This window comes from Strix uralensis, chromosome 17 (assembly GCF_047716275.1).
Source record: "Strix uralensis isolate ZFMK-TIS-50842 chromosome 17, bStrUra1, whole genome shotgun sequence".
Lineage (NCBI taxonomy): Eukaryota > Metazoa > Chordata > Aves > Strigiformes > Strigidae > Strix > Strix uralensis.
This window is the reverse complement of record NC_133988.1, coordinates 16,502,738-16,526,421: the sequence shown is the minus strand read 5'-3', so window position 1 is coordinate 16,526,421 and position 23,684 is coordinate 16,502,738. Positions and strand designations below refer to the sequence as shown.

Sequence of the window (23,684 nt, the reverse complement as noted above, 5' to 3'; positions counted from 1 at the left end):
CCTGCCCCGAGGGGAAAGGAAGAGGAGACATCCAATCATCTTACTCATACCAGGTTTATTTTTCTCTTCCCTGCATTTCTGATACAAGGGATGTAACCAAGGTCTTCACAGCAGCAAGTCTTCTATAGAAAAAAATAGTCATTAATCTCCCGTGGCAAAACCATCCCTGCCCTACAAAGAACACCCGCGCAGGATACAGCAGTGCGGGCAGGGACCGACACACATTCGCAGCCTCCTGCTCAGGTAAAAACGTATTAAAGCCTCCCACTCACACAGAAATCAGCTACTCAAGAGAAATATCGTTGTTGCGCACGCAGCCACCAGGGCGTTTACTAGACGTTTTATACGCTAGCTACAAAATGGGATGTAGTGTCTCGTAGTGCAATAGTGCCAGGTTTGGAGGGACCTGGCTAAGTCTGCGTTAGGATCTTTTCTAGGGATCGTACTCCTGAGGAATGAAGGAAAAAAGGGGAGCAAAGATTTTATGTCGCTGTGTTCAACAACTCACTTTGTTGAACAATCATTGTGCTCTATTTAGACACACTTGCATTTCCCTAGAAGAAAAAAAAAAAAGAGATCTTGTGTGATATTTTAAACTGTGGTTTAAAGTCAGTGCCTGAACCTCTCAGCTACACAGTCAACAACTGGTTAATGCTGAAATGCTCTATTAAAAAAAAATTAAGAAGAAATTTACTATCATCTTTAATTTCTCTGAGCTCATAGTCCAGTATCTGTATCCAGTATTCCTGTCCTAACACTTCTGATCACTCCTGTTTACTATTACTGAGCTGATAGAGAAAAAGGATCCTGACGTTGCTTTCCAGATGCATTTCCAGGCATTAGTTTTTTTTAAAAAAAAAAAAAAAAAAAAAAAGGGTTACTTCTCTGAAAACCAGCTGAAGCAAAGCCAGAAGAGAAAGATGAAGCAAAGCCCATCTCTGTAGCCTCGGCTGGATGGTGCCGAGGGTTTTCTGGTCTGGTTGAAATGTGCAATATACGGTGGTTAAGAGGGACTTTCAGAGCCCAGGGACCCTTCTCTGTGCGGAGACCCGTGCTACGCTGAGCGGCCTGAGGACGCGCCTCCCCGCAGGTGGACCAAGGCGAGCCAGAGGATGAGGTAGGGTACGGCAGCCTCGCGCCGGGGCAGCTGCTGCGAGCCCACTTGTGCAGCAAAAGGCTCCCAGCCGGTCTGCCCGGCCAGTGCAGGGGGGCCAGAGCACAGGGTGGGGGGCACCAGCGCCATGGGGAGCTCAGGAAGGGAGGGGAAGTCCAGGGGAGGTACCAACAGCCTCTGGGGGAGCTCGTTTTATCAGTGAGCAGCGAGAGGGGAAGGGGAGAAGGTTTTTAATCCTGTCCCAAACAGGAGAACGTAGATGGCTTTTCTTTGTGCCAGAAGCCCAGCAAGGACAGAGCAGCCCAGGAGATGGCACCGGCCCGGGCTGAGGCAGAACTGGCAGCAGCAGGAGGGACCACGGCTGGGAAACTGCAGAGACAGTTCAGAAATCAGGCTCTGGACTTCAGAAGAAATGGCAGGGAAGGGCCCACGCCTTCCCAACACACACACGTGCACACCCCCCACTCACACCCTGCCTTTCAGAACAACCTGAAAAAGCTGCCTGCTACAGGCAAACATCAACTGTTAAAAATAAGGCCAGAAAGAGACAAAGCGACCAAAATAAATAATTTGGCAACAAAGCAAATGCGGCTGTTACGCAGAAGCCAAGTCCTGGTTCGAAACAGCACATCTCCCTAACAAAAGAGCCCGCAAACAAAGTGAAACTTCGATCCAAGCGAGAGGAATTTTGCCAGCAGTTTCCAGAGGGCCCTTGGCAGCCCGACACAGTCCCCTTGCAGAGATCACGGGGGGCACCTGCCCAGCGTGAGCACTGTGCTGGGGAGCGAAGGCTGCCTGCACCGTGTGCCAGCGCCTGTCCTTTGGAAACGAAACAAAACGAAACCTTTTCTGCTCCTGAGCAAATTCAGACAACCACCCCTTTGGCCCCAAGCACAGGCTCTGGCAAGAGCTTGGCAGAGGCACAGCTGGCTCGGCACGCTGACCCCCACGCCCGCTGCGTGAGCTCTTAACCTACAGCCCTCCGACACCTTCCTGAGAACGGCGGGGCCCATCTACTCGCGTTTAACCTGCTGCTTCTCAAGTCTGGGCAAGCGGTTCGTCCTCCGGCACAAACGCAAGGGCCTCGCACAGAGCAAGGGCACCAGGAAGCCCCCACGCAGTACCTGTCCTGAGTAAACGGTGCCTGTTTGTGGCACATCCAACGCTGCAGCCTCCTGCTCGTCTCCTTGCGGGCTCTGTCATGTTTCTGCCTTTGTGCAGCTTCCCACAGACTGACTTCCACCCAGTAAGAAAACTGGACCATCTCCTGGGAAAGGAAAAAGAAACGCTCCCACAGCAGCAGCTGCCCAGCCTGCACAGCCTGCTGGGGGGTATTACGGTCACTAATCTGACTGGCACTTTTAATGTTCCTTTTATGCTCCCCCGGGGTTTGCTTTTAAAGACGATTTACGTGGGTGTCAAGTGAAGTGTATTGGGTCAGGCCCATCACCTCCTTCATCCTGGAGCCATGCCCAAGAAAAGCCAGCCCTGTCTAGCTCTGAAGCTCTTCCTGGTAACCCTCTACTAGCAGCTGCATCTCTCCAGCCCTCAAGCGAGCAGCCAGCTCCCGCGGAGCCGACCCACCCTCCGTGTGCGAAGGCCTCCACCTCCAGCAGCAGTCAGCGGCTCCGAGAGCCCCCGTCGTGGAGTCCAGGCCCACGGCAACTAGGACAGCTCAAAACCAGTGTTCATGCTGATGGCGTAGCGCAGCTTCTCCCGCAGGATGCTCTTCTTGCTGTAGTTGGGAAGCTTGAGGAGGTTAAAACACGTAGAGGAGGTTGGGAGACGCCCGCCTGGCTCTTTTTTGCGGATTGTGAAGAAGCCCCGTAGCACACTGCCCAGAGTGTCACCGGTGTCCTGCAGTGGGGCAGAAACACATCCCCCCCTTGGACTTCTCTGCTGTGCTCCTGCCAGGTGAGGCACCTACACATGGGGCACCTACATGCGGGGCAGAGATGCCAACACAAAACCTGTCTGCTGGGAACAGGGATAGTCAACCCTCAAAGCCCCGTCCCCCACAACAGCTTGTAAGGAGCTTCTCTTGTAACTGCAACTGCCGTTACACATGCGGGGTCCCTGTGCAGGGGAGTGGGGTCAGAGGCACGGGGACAAAACACAAACCGAGGAGAAAACACAACCTTGGAGACAGCCCAAGTGCTGCTGCGTGTGGGAAGAGGTAGGTGCGGCCATATACATCCTATTAGGGTAAGGTTGGTTTTGCCGTGCCCTATAGAGCGTAAACCTTTATGTTTTAGAGTTTCCTGGTCAGACAGAGGATGCTGGGCAGGGAAGGAGGCTGCCAGAAGCCTGGCAAGGAATGCACGAGACATGAGCAAGCAGGGAACCTACCTGATCATCAGAGACTTCCACGCAGCGGATGGAAAAAGGAGGCTTGAGGTAGGCAAAGCCCAAAAGCGGAGGCCTGGAGCAGCTGGTAACAAACTGAAAAGGTGACGGACGATGAAAGACGGCAGCAGCAAGAGCAGCCTGGCTGTACCGGCCACGTGGGCAGCGCAGCCACAGCTGCTGGCACCTGAGCACCCTGCGGCACAATGCCACTGAGCTCTAGGGCCCTTTGGAAACTGCCACCTAGGCAAGGCTATTCATGGTGACACAAGAGCATTTATAGGAACTCTGCTTCCCGGGCTGCCCTGCTGCTGGGGAGCAGGGTGCAGATTTTAAGGTGTCAAGCATTCTGATACTCCTACCAACTAACTGGAGGAGAACAGCACTGGCCCCACCACCCCAAAAGCCCAGGTTGGGCAGAAATGGCAGCATTTACCTTGAGAAACATGGCTCTCTCCTCAGGGCTGAAGTCATTGGCCAGGATGTCCCACAGCCAGATAATGACCCGGTGACTCCCGTGGAAGCCCCCGTAGTACACCGTGTGTTTTCTGGGGAGAGAAAGCTCGTGACAGGCTTGTGTCCCACTGCAGCAGGAGGGTCACAGCTGGTAAGTGCTGGAAGGATCAATACCTGCCACGAGTTCACTGCTACAGCACACCCTGCCAGTACTGAGCCCTCCCCAGTGCTTACTGGGCACTTGATTAGAGAAAAGGGGAGGGCAGAGAGAAATTCTGCTCTCAGGAACCAGCAGAAGAAAGGATCCTTCCCATTCATTACTACTCTGTCCAAATTAGCTTTAAGGAACATGTTCTTCCGCTCCATTTGTTTCTGTCTGCTCCTCAAATTTCAGTTAGGAGGAGCAGAATGTTGTGAAAGAAAGAGTCAGTCTCCGCAAACCTCCAAACAGCTCTGTACTAAAATGGCTTGGCTCACTGAGCGAGGGGGCCAGCAGACCGAGTTGCTCACTTACTTTAAGTCCTCGAGGTCAATCTCAGCATTGTCACCGGAGATCAGCCGCTGCAACTCCGGCGCAGAAAACATACGAATCCATTCGGGCTTAATGATCGACCTGAATCCACTGATGAGTGCTGCTGTCTGACTCTTGATCTGTGTGTGCATCCGGAAGTGAGCCATGAGGTGGATGTAGCTGATCCTGTGGGTGACAGGGGAGGTGGCAGGGAGCAATACCCACCTCGCCAGTGCAGGAACAAGGTCGCTGACCTGTCTCTCCAACCCAAAAGGGACTAGCACTGCCTGGAGGTGCATCATACTTCCCCCTCCTGGGTGCTGCTCTTTATTTAAGCAGAAAGAGCTGTTGTTCTGCCCAGACTTTGCCCCATTCCCTGCCTCTGGGACTGTCTGATCATTTCTTAGAGCTCCTTCTCAACCCAGGGACTAGCGGGCTCTAATAATCACTTGATCATCGTTAGAGCGTGCATCCAACTGCTCTTTAAAGGATCAGATCTCCAGTCACAGGCACTCCTCTAGGTTTGAAAAACAATTCTCTGGGCTCTGATGCCCCCTGCACTGAAACCCATGGCTTGAGAAACAACACACCAAAAAACACTTGGGAGATTTCCACTTCATCCCAGGAGTATGGAAGAGGTGCGCTAGTTATTAGAGGGAGGCACCATCAGGCTTCCTCTTCTCACCAAGAGGCAAAACAACTGAGCTTGCTGAGTCTTCACCAGCTCCTAGGCAGACCCCACAGCCCCATCGACTGGGTTTTCAGCCGGGTAACCTCGCTCTGCCATTAACAGGCTCTTTCCAGATTGCTCCCACTTACCACGCTTCTGCTCCCTCCCAACCACCAATTTGTGTGCACATCTGCACAAAAGCTTCAAAGTTTCTGCTGTAAGTAGAGCAACACCCAGGATTTTCAACTTTCTCCCTGCGCTGACTTCTGACAAACCAGAGCAAGATCCTTTCAAATGCAAACTCCTCGGTTAGAGCTCAAGAAGGAAAAAGACTGGGAACATCAGATTGCAGGGCATGACTAACAAAGACAAATCCTCAGGTAGGATCCAGCTTTCACTTGCCATTAAAGAGAACAACCCCCAGACTACCAGTTCAAACACACATCTGCTTAATAGATATTTTATCCTGCTTTTATGATCACTGAAGGGTATAGAGAAGAAAAAAAAAAATGAAGGGAACAAAAAGGTGGGTTTGGTTTTCAGGCTCCGGAGTTGACATTTACGATAACTATCTAAAAGCCGGTTATCTGTGAAAATAGCTACAGGGCTCGGTGTCTCCTCTGATTTCCTGTGTCTAAAGTATGACTGTCGACTACATTTGAATTCACCACTGTCTCTTCTGAAGAACAGTGCTTTATACAACTGCCACATGTTATCATTCTGAGAAGATCTGTCTGCTCCAAGGTGTCTTTGAGCATCTGTGCCCTCTATGTTCACGACTGTGTGCCTGAATTGCTTTGAATCCATCTGTCCGTATCTATCACCGTCATTAAATCCTGCAGAATTTCACAGACTGTGTGCCTTTGACCTCAGAAGCGCTGTTTCAAGAAGTAAATTGTCAATTTTTATTTTGCAAATTGAATTTAATACAATTTCTGCCGATGAACTGTAACCAGTAAATTCTATTAAGATATTTATGTGCTCCTTCTACTCCAATCTATCTCAATTCATTCCAGATGCAAGCCCAAGGAACTAGAATAAAGTATTTTGCAGTGGTGACCTTAAAAATCTAATTGCTGTACTTACTTATTTTCATTGGTAACGGGAATGGTCTTCCCTCCAGGAACAAGTTCATGGCAAACAAGCTGAGGGAAGAAATGATTGTATTGCTAATTACTGCCTGGAACCACAATGGAAAGAAATGCCATGCCAAGCTGTTATCTCCCCATAAAACATTTATTTTTACAATAAAACGGTAGGATTTAAAATTTAAGTAATAATCCTGCTTCTGCCTTGAACCAGTTTCACTTAACTATTAACACAGTAATTGAACAGTAGGGAGCTCTGACTCTCCCACCAGTGGAGTCAGCCCTTCTTCAAGGAAGCCTCCTCTCCAGTCCGATCCATCATTGCTGAACTGCACACAAATCAATTCAAAGAGCCCCAGGGGACTGTCACAATCCCAGAATCCAGAGGCTGAACAAGCTCAGAGCCTTTGCACAGCTCAGCCAAAGAGCACAATCCAAAGCTAGCTGCTCCACAGGTCTCATCTGGGACCACCCGAGTGGCAGAGCTCCCAGGAGCTGGCTGTCCCGCAAGCTGGGTGCTCCAGAAGGCTCAAAGCGGAGAGCTCAGGGTGCCAGACAGCTGTGAAGCAGCATCTCCTCCCACCCTGCCCAGCCAGGGCCTGGCACTCAGCCGACAGCTCCGCTCGGAGACAGTGGCAGGGACCCGCCAGGTGCTCGCTACAGCAACAGTCGTGACTCATCTTTGCACCGAGAGGCAGAAAGTCATTATTCACACACCACAGTGGCCTCTGTGCTTCAGTTCCAGGTGAATTCCAAGGTCGGAAGGGAGCCCAGCACAGGGAAGGAGCTCAGCTCCTCTGTCCCTGTACCTAGCGGGGACACACAAGTTCACTCAGGAACCACGGGGTTACCTCACCTGGCTGCTTCAGCACGGCCAAAGCACAAGGAAAACAGGAGTGCCCTGGTTTATTTTGAAGTTTTGAGCGCTGCAGCCTTCAGCATCTTAGGCTTGGCTCTCATATGCTGTTTCCTACCTTCATTTTTCAGGTGGAAAAAAACCTCAAAGCTGAAACCTCAGCAATCCTGAGGCAGCAGCGAGGTGTTCAGCCCGCTATGGGCTGGATGCGACCTCTCACTCGGGCAGAGCAGGGCTGATCACCACTTTGCTGCCTTCCCATTCACCCTCACAGCTTTGCGAGTGCATTTACACTGCTACTGCTGCTGTCGGACGTACACAAGCTAGGTCTAAACTAGCCAGCTTAGGGGTAAGAAACTGCAGCGTGCGACGCTCTCAAGGACAAGCTGCCCCGGATAAATGCTCCACGGCTTCGTGGTCTCTGAGCTCCGTGCCACCAGATTTACACTGCTAACGGTGCTCAGGTTTCGACTAGCTGGGGCCTCCCCACAGAATTTGCAGCAGCAACAGCATACACAGACAGCAAAGGCATTTTTATCTTATCTATCCATATTTTCCAGCTATGCACACACAGCATCGCAGAACCCAAGGCACAAGTGCAACCAAGAGCCTTCAAGGCTTCATAAAGGACTGACAAACAGCCTTTTCTTCTCAAGGCCAAGAGACCTCCTGACCCACTTCAAGCTCCTCTGACAGAAACGGCTACGTCTGAAGAAAAGGAATTCCTCCCTACTCACAGAGAATCTTCTCATTAAAAGAGGGGAAACCAGTTACGCAGGGAAAGCACAAAACAATGCTTTTCAACTAGAAAGGAAAATACCCTGGCAGTAGAAAAATGAAGGGTCAGAGGGCAATCTTTTTCGCGGAAAAAACTGTTCTCTGCCCACAGCTAAATATTGAACGAAGCCACAGAATCCTATGGCGGAGTTCAGGGAAGCTCTGAAGGTGAGCCAGCCTTTCAACACAGGCATTTTTTTGGTCAAAGGAGAGCAGAGCTAAGCCCTAACCACAATCAAACACAAGGTCATTTACTACTCAGTCCCCTCAGGATTCTCATTCAGATGGGCCACAGAGAGCATCCACCTGACATACTGGGAAACACAAGTACCAGAGTAGAAAGCACTCTGTGCAGCACGAGCTTGGACAGACAGCCTGACTTTCAGAGGCTCAAGACCAGCTCCCAGAAAGCTCAGCAGAGAATAACAGCTGCCTTCTGCTGGCAAGTCAGACTGTGGGTATGTTCCTCTGCTCTAAGGACACTAATGAAAGCCAGGACACCCCTGCTCAGGAGTCAAACCTAGTTCTGCTGCCAACTGCTTATTGTCACAACCCGCCACTTCTGGCGCCACAGGCTTTCCCACGGCAGCGGGCAACGATCCTCAGGTCCCCTCTCGAGCTTCAAAGGCTCTTCCTGGTGGCATCAGCCAGACGAGCGAGGGAGATGCGCCTCTGCGGAGCAGCTAGGATCTAACCAGGAGAAAGAGGGACTGCCCGAGCCAGGGCTGTGGACTCTATCAGTGCTCAGAACTCTGCTCGTCACCACCTAGCATAAAGAGGGTGTTTGGGACAAAGCAGAGATAAGATCCACCACAGCCATTGAATAAAAACCTACCTGACCCATCACATCTTCATCATAGGACAGCGTTAAGCCCAAGTCACTGATATCACCATCGTAACGCTAGAGGAACAACAGAGAAAAGAAAAGAAAGTCAGTGTTTAGCAGCAGGAACAGCAGCTCTGTATTTCTGTGTTACTCTTCCATTAAGTATCCCCAGCAGGTAGGAGGCCCCAAAGCATTACAAACACAAGTTGTTCTACGTTATGGGGAGACTGAGCAAGAACTGAAGCTAAGACTCGGGATTTCCTGATTGCCAGTTCCAGATTTACACTCAGACTCCTGTCTCATCCCTGCTTGCCCCAGTGAAAACACAGGACAGGCACCTGCCAACCTGCCTCAGTCCCACCACTTACTTCCAGGGCGTTTTTAAAGATGATCAGTACCCCAAAGGCATTGGCAAATCTAGTATTTCTAGCAGCAGCCAGCAAGAAGGGAGTTGAACAACAGGAAAAGTAATGCTCAAACCTTAATTGAAGTGAGATTTTTGTAGAACTCTGAGTCCAAGGAGGGAAGTTCATCCACGGAGCTGTAGAAGACGCTGTGGTGGTGCCCCAGTAGCTGACTCAAGAAGAAGGAAGCAAATGGTACATCCACAACTATTCCCTACAGACAAGAACGTGCAGGTAAGGTCACGCCGCACACTTATGTGCGACAGCTTTGGTTATCTGAGGCCTGCGGACAGATCGTGTGTTGTGGAACAAGTGCAAAGATGCAAGACATTGAAATCAGCTAAGGAAACCACATCCTCTTAAAATCCATTAATTTGTGGAGCAGGTGCAAAAAGGCAACTGGGGAACTCTGTGCTTCCTTTAAAAGAACTGCCTTACATGAAGAGGGTCATTCTGTCATTCCATCCTTTTAGCCACACGTCCCTTTAAGTAAAGTATCAACAAATGGGATGCTTGTAAGGTGTAACACCAAAATAACAGACTATAACACTGAAATAACAGACTGTTCCAGCTAGGGTCCCCAGCATCAAGAAGAACAATCAAGGTATGTCCCAGGTTTTACCTCCAAGATTATTTTTAGTACATGAAGTGTCAGACTGCTCTGCCACCAATATTTTTATTCAAGGCATTTTTCCCAAACTCACCTCCCCAGTAACACCCCCCCAAGCATATGAGAGATGCTCTTGAAGCAAGAGGCACCGTCACAGAGCAGCATCTGAGCAGTGCTATACCAGCAGTGACCACACCCTAACCCAGCACTTTTGGCTCACCTCATATACAGCCTTCCCAAGCATCTTCCCCACAAACTCAAAGAGCTGTAGGTAGTTCTCATGAATGTAGGATGTTGGAGATGGATAGAGCCTCTCATCACCGCTGGTTGTCTGCACGCAGACAGAGAGAAGAGCAGTGAGCCAGTCTGTTTCTGTCTGCACGGGGTCATCACGGCCAGCATCTGCAGCCCTGCGTCATACCTTGAACAAGTTGAGTGCGGGGTCAAACACCTTCTTTATTATCTCTTCCAGGAACTCTTTGAAGACACCGTCTTGATCAATACCAGCCTCATCGACTCCCAGATCATTCACAAACTTCACTCTGATCACTCCCTTCATGGCATTCTGGGACAGCTGTCGTAGCTGTTCATATCCATCCTACACAGATCAAAGAGCCAGAGGACAATCATGCTGGGAGACACGTGAAACACCCATGCAGACGTGCAGCAGAGACTGGAGTCACACATACCACAGAAATCTGCATCTGGCATTGAATTTTGTATCCCAAAAGACCAACAGTCTAGTCAGAACTGCAGGTTTGCAGCAGTCTGAGCTGAACTAAGGGCCAGCATTTTCCTGCAACATCACTTCATACAAAAGCAGACAGAACTGGCACTGGGTCCCTCAGCATCCACAGAGAAGGTAAAAACATATTAACTCCCCATATTCTTGTCAGGCCGAGTTACTGCCTTGTTGGTTGGCTTCTGCAAGCCAGGTCACTCACCTCCAGCATACGTGAGCGGCGGATAGTGATGTGTGTGACGTGAGGTGATGCCGAGCTGGTTTCAACCAGCCCAAGCTTCTCCTTTTCCTTTGTAACCATGTTTCGGAAAAGCAGCACCCTCTTAAAAAGAAAACAAATACAAGTCTTCATCCACAAAGCTCCTTATCCTTCAGCACAGCAGGGCTTTCGGATGCTCCCAACACACACCCAGAACTAGCTCTTGGTTGTCCTGTTCCCAGCTAGGCCCAACGATGCCACTGTCACCTACTCGCTAGAAATAGTGGGATCTCCATCCTTGTTCCCCAGTGGGGCAGAGAAATCCTTGGAGCTCTGCTTTGGGAGGGACAGGCTGCTGACAATACTGAAAACAAAAGCACCCTTCCTATCACCAGATAAAAATCTGTCGTCTCTGCAGATTTGCTACCTGCAAAAAGACACTCTGCTTTTTTCTCCAAAGCCATGTCACGCGCTGCTGGATGACTCTGTGCAGCTGCCCACACAAATAAGCTCTCTCTCAATGAGAGAATCAAGACAGTTTAGAGGAAATATATTGGGGAGAGTAGGGGGGAAGGAGAAGACTTTTGTTCAACTGGCATTTCAATCACAAGCTCCAAGTCAGAAGCTCAGGACACACGTCCCTTCCAGCCCAGGCCAGCCAGGTCACTGGCTTTTCAGCCGCCATCCTCTGCCCCGTCCCACTCACGTTCTTGTGGGGAATGACGTGCGGGATGTACTGCAGGAGCAGCTGGGCTCGTTTCTTGTCCTTGTCCAGCTCCTGGAAGAGCACGCTGGGTTTGAGGTCCCTTTACAAAGAAAGGCACAGATTCAGAGATCCCTGAGAAATGCCCAGGTGTGGTAAATAGCTGGGGGTGGGAGAGAGAGGAAACCTGTAATGATTTCAAAGACAACTTAAGTGCTCAGGTGCACACATCTAAGAATGCCAGAGACACTCAAGCTGTTAGGTGCTGAGTCAGTTTTCAAAGCATCACCCTCCACGAGCAGCAGCTAATCCTTACACCACAGAGGAGAAGCACAGTAGGAGGGGTGTCCTTAAACGCCAACCCAGGGAGCAGTTCTGACCTTGATCTCCCAGGCAGAATGAGAGGCTCTCAGTTTAAAGTAAGGAAACCCAAACCAGCTCCCCACAGGGGAGCTGCTGCCCTGGGACAAGCACAGAGCTGCACATGATGCTCGCTGTGAGCTGGACACTTACTTGCGTAACCAGTGATCCTCGGGAGCAAAGCGCCTGCGGCAGTCCCTTTCGTACAGGACCATGAGCCAGCCATGGACAGAATGAAACAGCTCCAGGGTCTCCCCTCTGGCATTCTCTGAACAAAAGGAACAAAGCAGCAATGTCCAGGCACCCTAGGCAACAGGAGTGTCCAAGAGCAACATGTTGATCACCTGCCCCGCGCTAACGGGACAGGTTTCTCCTAACCCCCACTGCATTCAGAGGGAAGGAAGAGATTTTGTGCCTTCCAGAAGACAGACAGTCTCTTCTTTGATCAAAGTGAAAAAAACTCTTAGCCACATCAAAGCCATCTCCGAGCCATCACAACAGAAATGGATTATCTCATCTAATGACCAGAATTGAGCTGTACCCCAATTATACCAGCACAGAGATCAACACTAGAGATCTACGGAGACGCTAGCAAGCCCGCTCTGCTTTGTCAAAGCACTATTTCCAAAGCACATTCTCTCTAACACATGGCCCAGTCATGCTAAACTTAGTCTCTGGCAGAAACCAACAAGCCTGTCGTGTCTGTTACACCAATTCTTACTGGAAATAGAAAAGTCCACTGTATTTGGTGCCAAGCATGATAGTGGTATCTGGACGCCAAAAGACTGGGACATATTCTCATGCCACACAGCGTAGTATGTTTTTTTTTCTGCAAAGTAATAACTAGCAGAAGCTTCAAATTCCAAAATTAATGCCATTTGTAACATCAACTCAAGCTACTAAAAGCACTTACCTACGATTCCATCCCAGATCATCTTAAATACAAAGGAATTCAGAAAAGATGAGATGGTAACAAGCTCTTCCAGTTTGAATGAAATCTGCTCTTCATAGACTTCTATGTCATCAAGAATCCTATCAGAGAAAACAAATGCAAATGCACAAATGTAAATTTAATTCCCTTTTGAAATTTTCATAAAGGCACATTATCCTTTAGCAGCAGCTCTTATTTCTATGACAACTGACACCCACGAGGACCTAAAGTCATAAACAACTAAACCTTATTTATTGATTTTGATTGATATCTGACCCTAACAGAAGGCAGTATGAAAGGTCTGAGATATGAGCAAAGCCAGTATTTCATAGTTAAAAGGACCTATGCACTCATCCCCAAGAAAACAACTTCATCATTCAAGCTAAGAAAACTGTCTCTGCAGACCAGCAAGGGCAATTTTCCAACCCTTCTCCCATCCTTTGTGTAAGTCTATGAGCGAGACAGCAAAGGAGTTGTAAACAGAAGCACATAAGCTGGGGAGCTTTCTTGCAACACTATTAAAAATTTTTTTCCTCAAAGCTGATCTGGACCCATCGAAGTGTTTGCTTTGGACTGACACAACTGTTGTCCACAAGCAGTAGAAGAAATGTTTCCTTCCCCTTCCCTAGCCAGTGCTGTAATATTCTGTTACCAGTTCAGCCAGCTGTATATTGCTGCACCAGCACATGGCTGAGGGGAAAAGTCCTTCTGAAGTCCTTTATTTCTCAGGACTCTACCTGAAAAGCTTCCTGCTTTACTCTGCCTAGTTATCTTTATGCAAAGGCAGCAATACCTTAACTATTCCTCTTGAAATGTAAGGAACACAACAGCTTCATGTTACAAACCTAGAGAGCACCCTCTGCTTGCTACCTACGTGATAAGGTGGCGGGAGCAGTCGCAGAAGAGCATCAACATGGCCAGCAGCCTCTTGGATTCCTCCGTATCATTATTCAAGCACTCCAAGAAGAGTTTTAACCCACCCTGTGGTCCCAGCTCACAGATAAAAGCCCATAATTTGGGCAACAGATCATCCAGGTAAGTGAGGCCTAGCAACGGAAAAACAGAAAGCACACTCAGCGAAGCTTGATCTGCCTCCTTGTTCACGCAGGCTCAAAGAGACGAACGCAGCCTGGAGCTGAAAGATCCTTTTGCAAAGCAACACTTTACTTGAAGGGAACATAAGCATCACATTTAGCTCCCAAGCCTGTCTGTATTAACAGGAGATGTACAATCCCCAGGAACGCAGAAAAAAAGGCTTTTAACGAGGCATTAATTGTTTGCACATCTGAAGCCCTTTCCTGCTAATTATTTTGTGGCTTTAGAAAAGAATTAATTGCTGTGATCCGATCACCATTACAGCCATCTTCGAGATGAGAACACAAAGGACGGGGTTCTACCTGTGGTCACTACAGCCACAGACAAAGCATCCAAGGCTCTGGCCTCACTCCCCTGCTCTAGCCACTCGACCAAAGCAGTGCTTATCTCCTCCTCCATCCATTCCTAAGACAGGTAATTTGTTCTTAAGATGTATGAAAGCATTCAGTGCTTCCACCACATAAAGATTAATATTGCTAGGCTTCTCGAAAACACTGACTCAGTCTGGAGTTTGATATGAAGTAAGCAAGGTTTCATTACAGGAAAACTTGCTTCAATTTGTATTCTGGAGAGTTAATGCTTGATAAAGAAGTGATGAATGTTATTGATCAGATGTATGATTCGGGATGGAACAAGCCTTCCACCCAGCCAGTCAATAAACTGTTGTCAGTAATAAAACTACCAGCAAGTCAACAGAATTTAATAAGAAAAATCTATTTTTTTTCCTCCACATTTTAAGTGATTTGAAAAGCAGAGATGTGCCCTGACCTGTGAGTATCTGCAGGCGGATCTGCGTTAGCGTGGTGAGCGTGGTTTGGTAGAGGACACAGATACTGCACACCTTCTGCACTTCTGCCGAGTCCACCCGCTTGCCTCCCACAGGCTTGAGAATGTTGCGGACAGATGCAGACTTCTGGAAGGCTCTCTTGAAAAGATCTGGGTGACAGAGAAGCACATGAGACGTTGGCTCAGGAGACAGCAGTGCTATTCCAAACCGCTCATTCTCAGCCACTTGGCAGCCATGTGATAAAGGGGATTTTAAGCAGACTAAGTCATTACACAGACAGCAGGTTTTGGTGGAGTTTTCTGGCAGAACACTGTACGGCTGCTAGCAACACGGAAGCATATTTCAGTGGGGGAATTAGTCTAGAGCTTAATACCTTGCCAGAACAGCAGTAACTAACGACCACAGGATCTAGCACTACAGGCAGCAGCTAGGAAAGAGCTAGATTACAGCTACTGCATTCCAAACACTCCTCTCCAGAATCACCACACACCACAGATCCATGAGCCAGCTTCACCTTGCTTTTCACCCGGGAAGCTGCCCTCCCATCTTGCCTTGGGAACTATTAATTTATGCAGTAAGCAGTTCAGCTACTTGAGAAACAATGAAAAAAAACCTGCTAAAATAAGCAAATATTTTCACAGCACCAAAGTAAGAGACTTGCCCCAGGTCACAGAGGCATTCTGAGCAGGAATTACAAATAGGAGAGGCCATATCCCCACCTAAGCAGCAGCAGCTGTTGCAAGTAATTACTCAAAGCTTTTAGCATAAGTGGAAAAGTCAAAGCCCTGCGAGCCTGGGAGAAAGACACGTGTACACACACACACACACAAAAAAAAAAAAGCAACCCCCCAGAACTGACTCTTCATAGGAAGGCTGTTCTGAGGGGAAACTGGCTGTGTTGGCAGCTGAGCTATTTCCTGATTCTCCAGCAATTTCTTGCTGAGCACATCACTGAAGAGGATGCGGATCATATGGACTCCCCAGAGATGCTGCAGTTGCTTTGTCAGCAGAGGCATGGACTCGTTCAAGCTAAAAGACAAGTCAGAGAGACATGTTAGAAGGCAGGCTGGAATAAAACACCCGACAGTGATACTCTGATACATTTAGCTCAGAGTCAAAATGGAGTATGTGTCCACTCTACAGACAGTCCTCCCAGGAAGAGCTGATATACAGGCCCTGTATCGGGTGTACCAGCATGGCCACTGTTTACCAGTCTAATTGTTTACCAGTCTAACTATACTAAATTAATTTCCTCATGTAATAGTCTTTATGTGAGTGCAGCAGTTTATACTGTGCAGATATAACCTGAAATATCTGAGAAGTTATTCTGAACAAGGTCACACTGTTCATCTCAAAACATAAAGACACATTGCAGCATAAAAAAAAAAAAAAAAGAGGCTTAATCATCTATCACCATAAGGTTCTCCTCACTTACCCGTAATCCACGGTCTGTGAAAACCAGCCCAGAACAGGATGCCAGTGGGTGAGGTTGGATTTCTTTTGTGAAACGTACTTCTGGCAGTAGGACAGCATGTGAATGAGCACACCCACAAAATGAGCTGTCTCCTCCTCAAGAACTTTATCATTCAGGGAGCCCAGGTACACGAGATTACCTGGTGGAATGACCAGCACAGGAAAACTTGAGAGAGAAACAGATGCTGTGGGACAGTGGTTACAGACATAACAGACTAAATGACCTCACAGCCCTTTTCAAATCCGGGAGGGATTTCTGTGAAGAATGACTACTAGAGGTGACCCTGCAGCAAGCCATTTCCAGCACACATCGGCCACTAAGGTGGCACATCACTTTGGCCACCTTCTCATCTGTATCACGCCAACACCTTCGACTAAGTACCATAAGCTACAGAAGATCCATGGTTATTCCCAAGTTCCAACTGTTCCTCTTGCTACTTTTATAGTAATGTGAACTTAAATATTTCAATAGCACATCCATTTAGGGAAGTTGGATTCAAACCTGCTACACTGCAAGACTTTCTCAGCGTCCAAATGAAAAGCTAGCAGAGATAATACTTCACACTTTAGGCACGATGACATGTATACAAAAGCAAGTCTCCGACCCTTCCTCCATTTGCAAGGGCCTTAAATCATGTTTGCAGTATCCCCAGATAAATCTTAATTATTATTTAGAAGCCATCTAAATAAGGATAAAAACTGATGAGGTGGAGGCAGCTCTGACTCATGGAGAATGAAGATTTGACTCAAGACTCTCTTCCAAGCACATTAAAAAGAGCAGTGTTACAGGTGCTTACCTAACAAACAAAGAGTGTGACTTCCTTCTAAGCACACACAGACATCTCGGCATTGTGCTTCACGACTCAAAAAGAGGATGAACTTGCGGAAAAGATCATGAGATTCTATCACTGCCAGACGCTGAAAGAGAGAATTTAACTGCCGGTGAGGCTGAGAAGCACCACACAGAACAACCACACCTGATCTGCCGTCAGCAATTCAAGTTGTCTTTTTGTTCCAAATAAAGCAGCAAGTTGAGACTGTTGCACTGAAGAGTTTTGATGTGAAGCTGGTCTAGGAAATCAAAAAACCCTGCAGGTGAACAGGCCGTGTTCTAGTTGCAGACAGACCTTTCCAACCGTCTGTCTGCAAGAACACAGAACACCCATTTGGCATAAAACTTGCCTGTTGGCACCAAGCAACACAGAGGAGCAGTCAAATTAAATTAGATTAGTGGGCAGTCTACCAGTTACCATCACAGATTCTCTGCCACACAACAGACCGATTTCTGTTTTGGCTCTGTCTATGGTTACAGAAATGGAAGGACACACAGAAATTGAAGCTGTGCGTCACATACGCCTTTATTTTTATTTTATTTAATTATTTTAGGGCAGTTCAGCCCATCATCCCACTGGTGTTAATAATGTCTGTGGTATTAGAAACCCAGAGTGTCTGGAGGGGGCAGGGATCAAGCGCTTCCACAGCAGCGTTGGAAGCAGCGAAGAGAGAAATGCCAACGCTCTGTTCCAAGAGCTGATAAAATGGTATAGCAAGTGGTCTTGTGTCTTATTCGGTGGATTTTTGGTACTATTACATCACCCACTTACCTCAGGTGTTAGAGTAGCAAGATGAGTCATTATAGCAGGCACAGACATGATATGGATCAGAAAGGACCTCAACAGATTGTCTGAAAACTGCGCAGCAACCACAGGGCTACAGAGAGAAGAATACTTCAGTGCAAGAAACCTGACCTAGCAGAGCCAGAGCAGTCTTTAACCGAGCTATCCAGGGCTGGTTGCTGATTCTACCCTCATCAAGAAGCATGACTGGAAAAAGAACATTCACTTACACTTCTGTTATGGTAGCAAGTTCACAAAATTGCTCGTGACTCAAAGGAACCCAAGTCAAACCGTTCACAGCATAATGTATATTTTTACACAGCACATCCATACCACCCAGAGCACTGTGAGGGTTCTACGATTCATCTCCCAAGTTCCCTTTCTCCCTGCTGCCATAAAAGCAGTAATTAAATAGTTGTTTTCCTTAGGAAGAAGTTACTCTACCGCTACTCTACTGAACATCACAACCCCACCATCCCAGCAGTGACAGCTACAGAAGGGATGTGGCACACAATTAACCACTGAAGGCTTACAAGAATGCTCATGGCTGGCTGCAAATTTCCAAAGCGAAGAGACACTGGCTCTGTAGAGATGAGGTCAGGGTAATATACTTCTCTTATTTTTAAGAGAACGGACTGAACCATTAGAAAGACCTGCACCTAGATCTTGTTTCAGGGACAAACTTTCCCCCCCAAAAATTGAGTAACAGGTCTATCTGCATCAGCAGTTAATTGTGAAGAGGCACAACCTTATTTATCTAGAGAACTCCAACCCCTTCTGATGGTTTAACAGGAAGACATACAGATTCTGTACTCTGAACTGGAATTGCACTCCAAAGTCTAGTTAGTCATACTAACACTAATTACTGACTCAGGAGCATTCTGATCTGAAAAAGGATGACAGGGAAGTGAGCTATTTGCCTAAAGCAGCTTCTTTCATGAGGGTGATACGCAATGGCACAAAGAGACTGGCAGAATGAGAAGTCTTCAAACACACAAGAAACACAACTTGAGCTGCGCAGCACACCAAGCAGCTCTGGCTGCCTTACCGCAGGGCAAGAGAGAAGATGGCAGTTAAAGAGCCTTTGGACAAGGAAGGTCTGGATCTCGCCAAGCCATTAGTTAGCAAAATCTGGAATAAAGAAAAAAAAAAACAAAACACCAAACTACAATAAAACCCCAAAAAACCCCGGCAGATTATGACTATTCCTGAAAGACATCGTGTTTATTTTCAGAGCAGAGAAAAACAACACTACCCAAAAACCAGTTACTACAAGTCATTTGGCAGAACTAGAAGGGCTTCAGGTTAATAATGACATAACAGAGAAAGTGAAATCAAATCGGACACTCTGCAGTACTTATTTCTCTAGGATCTGTACGCAGGGTTCCCAGGCCTTTTCAAATTAACAGGCAAGACTCATAGCTGCCTGGTAATATCGTTCTCATTTAAAAGATTAGAAGAATTACGTCAATTCTTTTCCCCTTCAGAACAGCAAACAAACCAAATCCACACAAAAGGGCAGCAGCAAAGTTTGGAAAAACATTCAAGAGTCCTTCCTGTCCATCTCATTATGAGATGATTAAGTAGGATTTAGATTCAGCCATAGTGACATAAGGAGACTGTGTATTTGGTCTCAAGTGCTTTGAAGAAAAATATGCCCGCACGCAGATCGGCAGCGTTCCACAACCAGCTTCTCCCCAACACACCACCACAGAGATCATAAAAGCTTCCCCAGAACAAGGACCACAGCGCAGGACTGGGGCTTGCTTGGAATAAAGGGAAGACATAACTGTATCAGCCCGAGACTGACCTGCAGCACAGAATAAAATCCCTTCTGATTTAGATGTCCCATGATGTTTGCACAGATGTGGTTCATGGCAGGCCTCAGGGTTTCACCTTCCGGATCAAAACACTGATGTTACTAACTCAGCATCACAGCTCCGCTCTTTACTTCCTTACAAACTATAAAACAGTTTGTCAATTCATAAGCCCTTCCTGCACGAAGTCTTCACCTTATAGGCAAAACCACCATTTTAGCAGCATCTCACACCAAGTCTTGTTTAAGGTCATTATTTCCTCATTATTTCCTCACGGTATTTGTCTGCCTTTTCTATGTGTATTTCCTACAAAAACCCAGAGCTAAAACCACATTCCATTATCCTCTGAACGCTTCTTCTGTGTGAGATTTTGGAGCATTATAAAAATGTTGTAACTGTTATTGTTCTAAGGGAAATAGCCTGCTAATCTCAAGACAATCCTTGCTGCCCATTCGATGCTTTGTGCAAGCACAGAAGCATAATGAATCTTTGTGGTAAGCATGGGGAGAAGAAAATGTGCAGAAACAGCATTCAGTAGATTTTAACAGCAAATCCCAGATCAGTGGTTTAAAGTATTGAATTGGATGCACCAACCTTTTCCCCGAAGGATTTTCCACGTAGAAGTATCTGTGAAGGTGACAAGCATTGTGAGGTGCAAATTGACCAGCCTGGAGTCTTGTAAGATGTCTGGCTGCCGTAACAAACACCAGGGTTAATAAATCAAATTAGTTCCGTGCCACACTACAGAACTGTTAAATGCAGGGAGATAAAACACAAAGAAAATATTTACCTTAAGCTGCTTGAGAAATTCACAGCAAAACCACAAAATGTCTTTGATCTGTTTGATCCATAAGAGCGTAAGGTCCTTGGAGAGTGCCAGTGACACATACCACACCTGAGGAAGGCCGGGTACAAACGGAGTGGTGATTAGTATTCCTGCTACAGACTGGCAGAATACATTATTACCAGGAAGCTTTGTAATAAAATGACCTCCTCAGCGCCCACTGAACTGGCAGCAGAACTGTTATTTCTCCCCCCAGAATTCACTGGTCAAAACATGCTACCCACCACAGAAATTGCCCTTTAACTCCTATAGCTGTATTCAGAGTTAAAATATCTGGGGAATACTGAAGAACTTGTCCAAACTTTCACCATGGAATCTCAGCAGTGCTCAGGGGCTTTTGAAAGCTAAAAATTCAAATATCACCAACCTAAATCCCCACACATAGAAGTAAAGAAGAACATACAACCCACCCATCCCCAAACAAAAGAACACCCTGCTGACCTTGGGCTCATTCTCAACATCCATACTATTAAGAATACAACGGCACAGCTTTTCAAATCTCTGGGGAAAAAAAGAGAAAAAAGAAAGGTAGCATTAGTTCTAACTGCAGGAAGGGCTATTGTGGAAGAGCACCAGGAACAGCTCAGCAGAGGGAGCAAGATACCTCCATATCAAAACAACAAATGTTCCAAACACATTCCCTACAGACAGAGCTGACGGCTCCTGCCCCGAGAGCGCATCTACACATCACGCTGCAGCTCTGCAGAAGAGTTCCCTCCTCGAACACATCAATGGGAGGAACTGCTCAGCCTTCCCTGCTAAACTGCCTCCCTCAACAGCACAGGCTGAAGCCAGAAGCATTTTCCCGTTGGGGTTCAGCTAGAAGAGCTTAATGCTAACGAGAGCTGCAGTGTGCTCCAAACTCAGGCTGAACTTGGAGATCACATCCACGACTCCTGATTTATTATTTCAGTCCGGTTGTATTTGCCACATGCTTGCTAGTTACAAAGCCATTCTGTGGTGCTGTGGTTATCCCAACGGAGAGCAGTGACCAGAAATAGAGTGGGAACAAGTACAGTCTAGCCCTCGGCCCAGCACGGGACTGACTTGCTGCTGGAAGGGGAAGTATTTCAGCAATGCACCCAATTACTGTAAACTTCAAACGGATGCCAGGCACTTAAAAAATTTGTATGTAATATACACATTGGTTTCTTGATGCTGTACATACAGAAAACTGCATTTGCAGCACTTGCACCATCATCAACAGAAGAGGAGTTCAATAGAACAAAGATTTAAAAAAAAAAAAAAAAAAGTCACCCGCTGCTGCAATTTAAATATAGCCTTTCATTTTCCCATTGTTCTCCTTATAATTAGCCCTCACAGTTTCCTGGGGTGAGCATCATCATTTCATATACACTACAGCAAAGGGCTTCACTCATAAACCACAAATTCAGGGCACGGTCAGGAAAGCAGTTGTGAAACAAAGAACCTGTGCTCTGCCAGAGCAGCTCTTTGGGAGCTGGCCACAACATACCTGCCCGGGGAACCAATGCAGCTGACAAAATCATAAGGCACTGCTTGATTACTGGAGTTGGCATAGTCACCAGGAAAAACGTTTGTTAAACTCTGCCCTGAATATGGAACCGCTACTAAAAAATTCAAGGGTTCTTCTATTTCATTCCTACAGGCAGATCTCTCCAAGAAGGACTAGGGAGACAGAGATCACATTTCTGAAGCCAAAAGTATATCACAGGAACCTACACGACCACTAGATAAGTAATTAAAGGCATTTAACGTGTTAAAATACATAGTCGAAAGAAGAAAAGCATGTCAGAGTAGCAACCTTACCTCTTTGTCTTCTTTATGATTAAATACAAACAGGAGTTTCCTAGCAATTCTGAAGACAGAAAGAGCACTCCTTTTACTTGAGCTGGATTCATTTGCCCCAAAGAAATCCTCCACTTCTCTCCTAGTGAATTGCGAAAAAACGAGCATCAATAGTTAAAAAAAAAATCAAGCACACCTCTCCAGATAAGAGCAAAGCTGGAAGGTAGAGTTTCACACACCTTATCTCCTTCTGCAGGCGGGATCGACAGAGAAATCTCCTGATCAAAGCCTGGACCTGGACTGCAGCACGCTCCCTCTCCTTCAGCTCCCTCCGCTCCTCCCGCGCCTGGCGCGCTTTGTCGAGGAACTGGGCTTTGGAGGACTGGCTCGCGCTGAACATTTTTGTAACCTACCGAAACGTAAATTTAAGGAAACAAAGAATCATTGCAGCAAACGCCTGGAAAACTGGGAGCAGAGTGAACAAAACGCACAGGCAAGGGTAATTCTTTACATCGCTTCTGAACTGAGTACCTGCACCCAACATTTAAGTAGTGGAAGGGGAGTACCCAACAGTGTAGAGAGAAGAGTGCACAAAATACAGCCTAGGCAAAGCCAGGGTTACTTGTCAGTGGGACTGCAATAATCAGAATCATTCCAGCAAAGCCACAACCTAACGCAGACAAGTAGATTTTAAGAGGAAAAAAAAAAAAAAAATCATTGTCTTGTCATTGTGTTCCACTCCCTGTACTCCAACTTCCCTTTCCAGTCTCAGTTGTTCTCATTTTCTTGTTTACAGATAACATACAAGAACAATTCTACAGGCAAGGATAAGAGAGAAAGGGCACACTCAGTAGCTGACTTATTGCCACTGAACAAGACAAAATGCACAGAGTCAACAACAGCTTTATAAATACTTGAGAGTGAACTCACCTGAGAGCTTACTTCAGAAAAATTGTATGAAAATCATTTATACACCAACATGATCCTCATCCACTGGCTCCAGGCATCTCCTGCACAGATAAGCACATAATCTGCAGATGATTTGAGATTTAGTCTTTACTGTTGCAGTTCTAAGTTTTTTTGACCAGACTTACCTCTTGCTACACCCTCAAGAAACTGTGAAGTCTGAAAAGCTTCAGGAGAGGAGAAGCAGCCCCACTGCTCAGTTGTGACCACTGGCACACGCAGCTCCTGACACTTCAGCGTAGGGGAAAAAAACCAACCTGATGGGTGACAAAAGCCAAGCCCAGCCTCAACCCTGCCAGGGCCCCGCGTGCCGGTGAGACCTGAGCAGCAGCCACCTCACCACGCGCGTTTCCCATCTCACCAGAGCTGGGGCAGGACCCACCTTGGGACCCCCACGCCCTCCCACTTCACCACGAGACCCCTCAGATCCACAGGCCCGTCCCAGCGCTCTCGAAAGCCCACAGCCCCCGCCCCCCCCCCGCCCCGGGCCCAAGCACCGACCCCACATCCCCCCTCAGGCCCCACAGTCGCCCCCCACAGCCCGCCGGGCCCTCACCCTCGCCCGCCATCGCCTACACCGCCGGCGGAGGCAGGGCAGCGCGGGGCCGGGCCCAGCAGCCCCCGCCGAGGCCCGCAGCCCCGTTGCCCGGCAGCCCCCGCCTCGTACCCCGCGTCCGCGCTCCAGGTCCGGTCGGCAACGCGTACTGCTGCTGCCGTTCCGCCCGC

At 47.6% G+C, this 23,684-nt stretch overlaps 1 protein-coding gene across 4 annotated transcripts; it reads right to left on the bottom strand.

The window, feature by feature from the left end:
- Nucleotides 1-35: 35 nt before the first annotated feature.
- Nucleotides 36-22,392, bottom strand: UBE3B (ubiquitin protein ligase E3B). Of its 4 annotated transcripts, none has more exons than XR_012631273.1 (27): nucleotides 22,232-22,392; nucleotides 22,014-22,134; nucleotides 20,667-20,726; nucleotides 20,172-20,276; nucleotides 19,976-20,072; nucleotides 19,375-19,460; nucleotides 18,613-18,695; nucleotides 17,553-17,658; nucleotides 16,746-16,866; nucleotides 15,911-16,088; nucleotides 15,335-15,504; nucleotides 14,457-14,624; nucleotides 13,468-13,639; nucleotides 12,576-12,694; nucleotides 11,816-11,930; nucleotides 11,306-11,405; nucleotides 10,603-10,722; nucleotides 10,080-10,256; nucleotides 9,879-9,989; nucleotides 9,125-9,262; nucleotides 8,654-8,719; nucleotides 6,184-6,242; nucleotides 4,431-4,613; nucleotides 3,897-4,008; nucleotides 3,464-3,556; nucleotides 2,239-2,971; nucleotides 36-122 (listed from the first exon to the last, which is right to left on the bottom strand). XR_012631273.1 is itself a non-coding variant. In XM_074886912.1 (26 exons), the coding sequence occupies exons 1-26, from the start codon at nucleotides 22,390-22,392 to the stop codon at nucleotides 2,780-2,782; spliced, it is 3,213 nt and encodes a 1,070-aa protein (XP_074743013.1). In that variant the 3' UTR covers nucleotides 36-2,779. The 4 variants fall into 4 exon arrangements, 2 of the variants coding, with proteins under 2 accessions (XP_074743013.1, XP_074743014.1); XR_012631272.1 differs by having other exon boundaries at nucleotides 36-2,381; nucleotides 2,699-2,971; XM_074886912.1 differs by having other exon boundaries at nucleotides 36-2,971.
- Nucleotides 22,393-23,684: the final 1,292 nt, after the last annotated feature.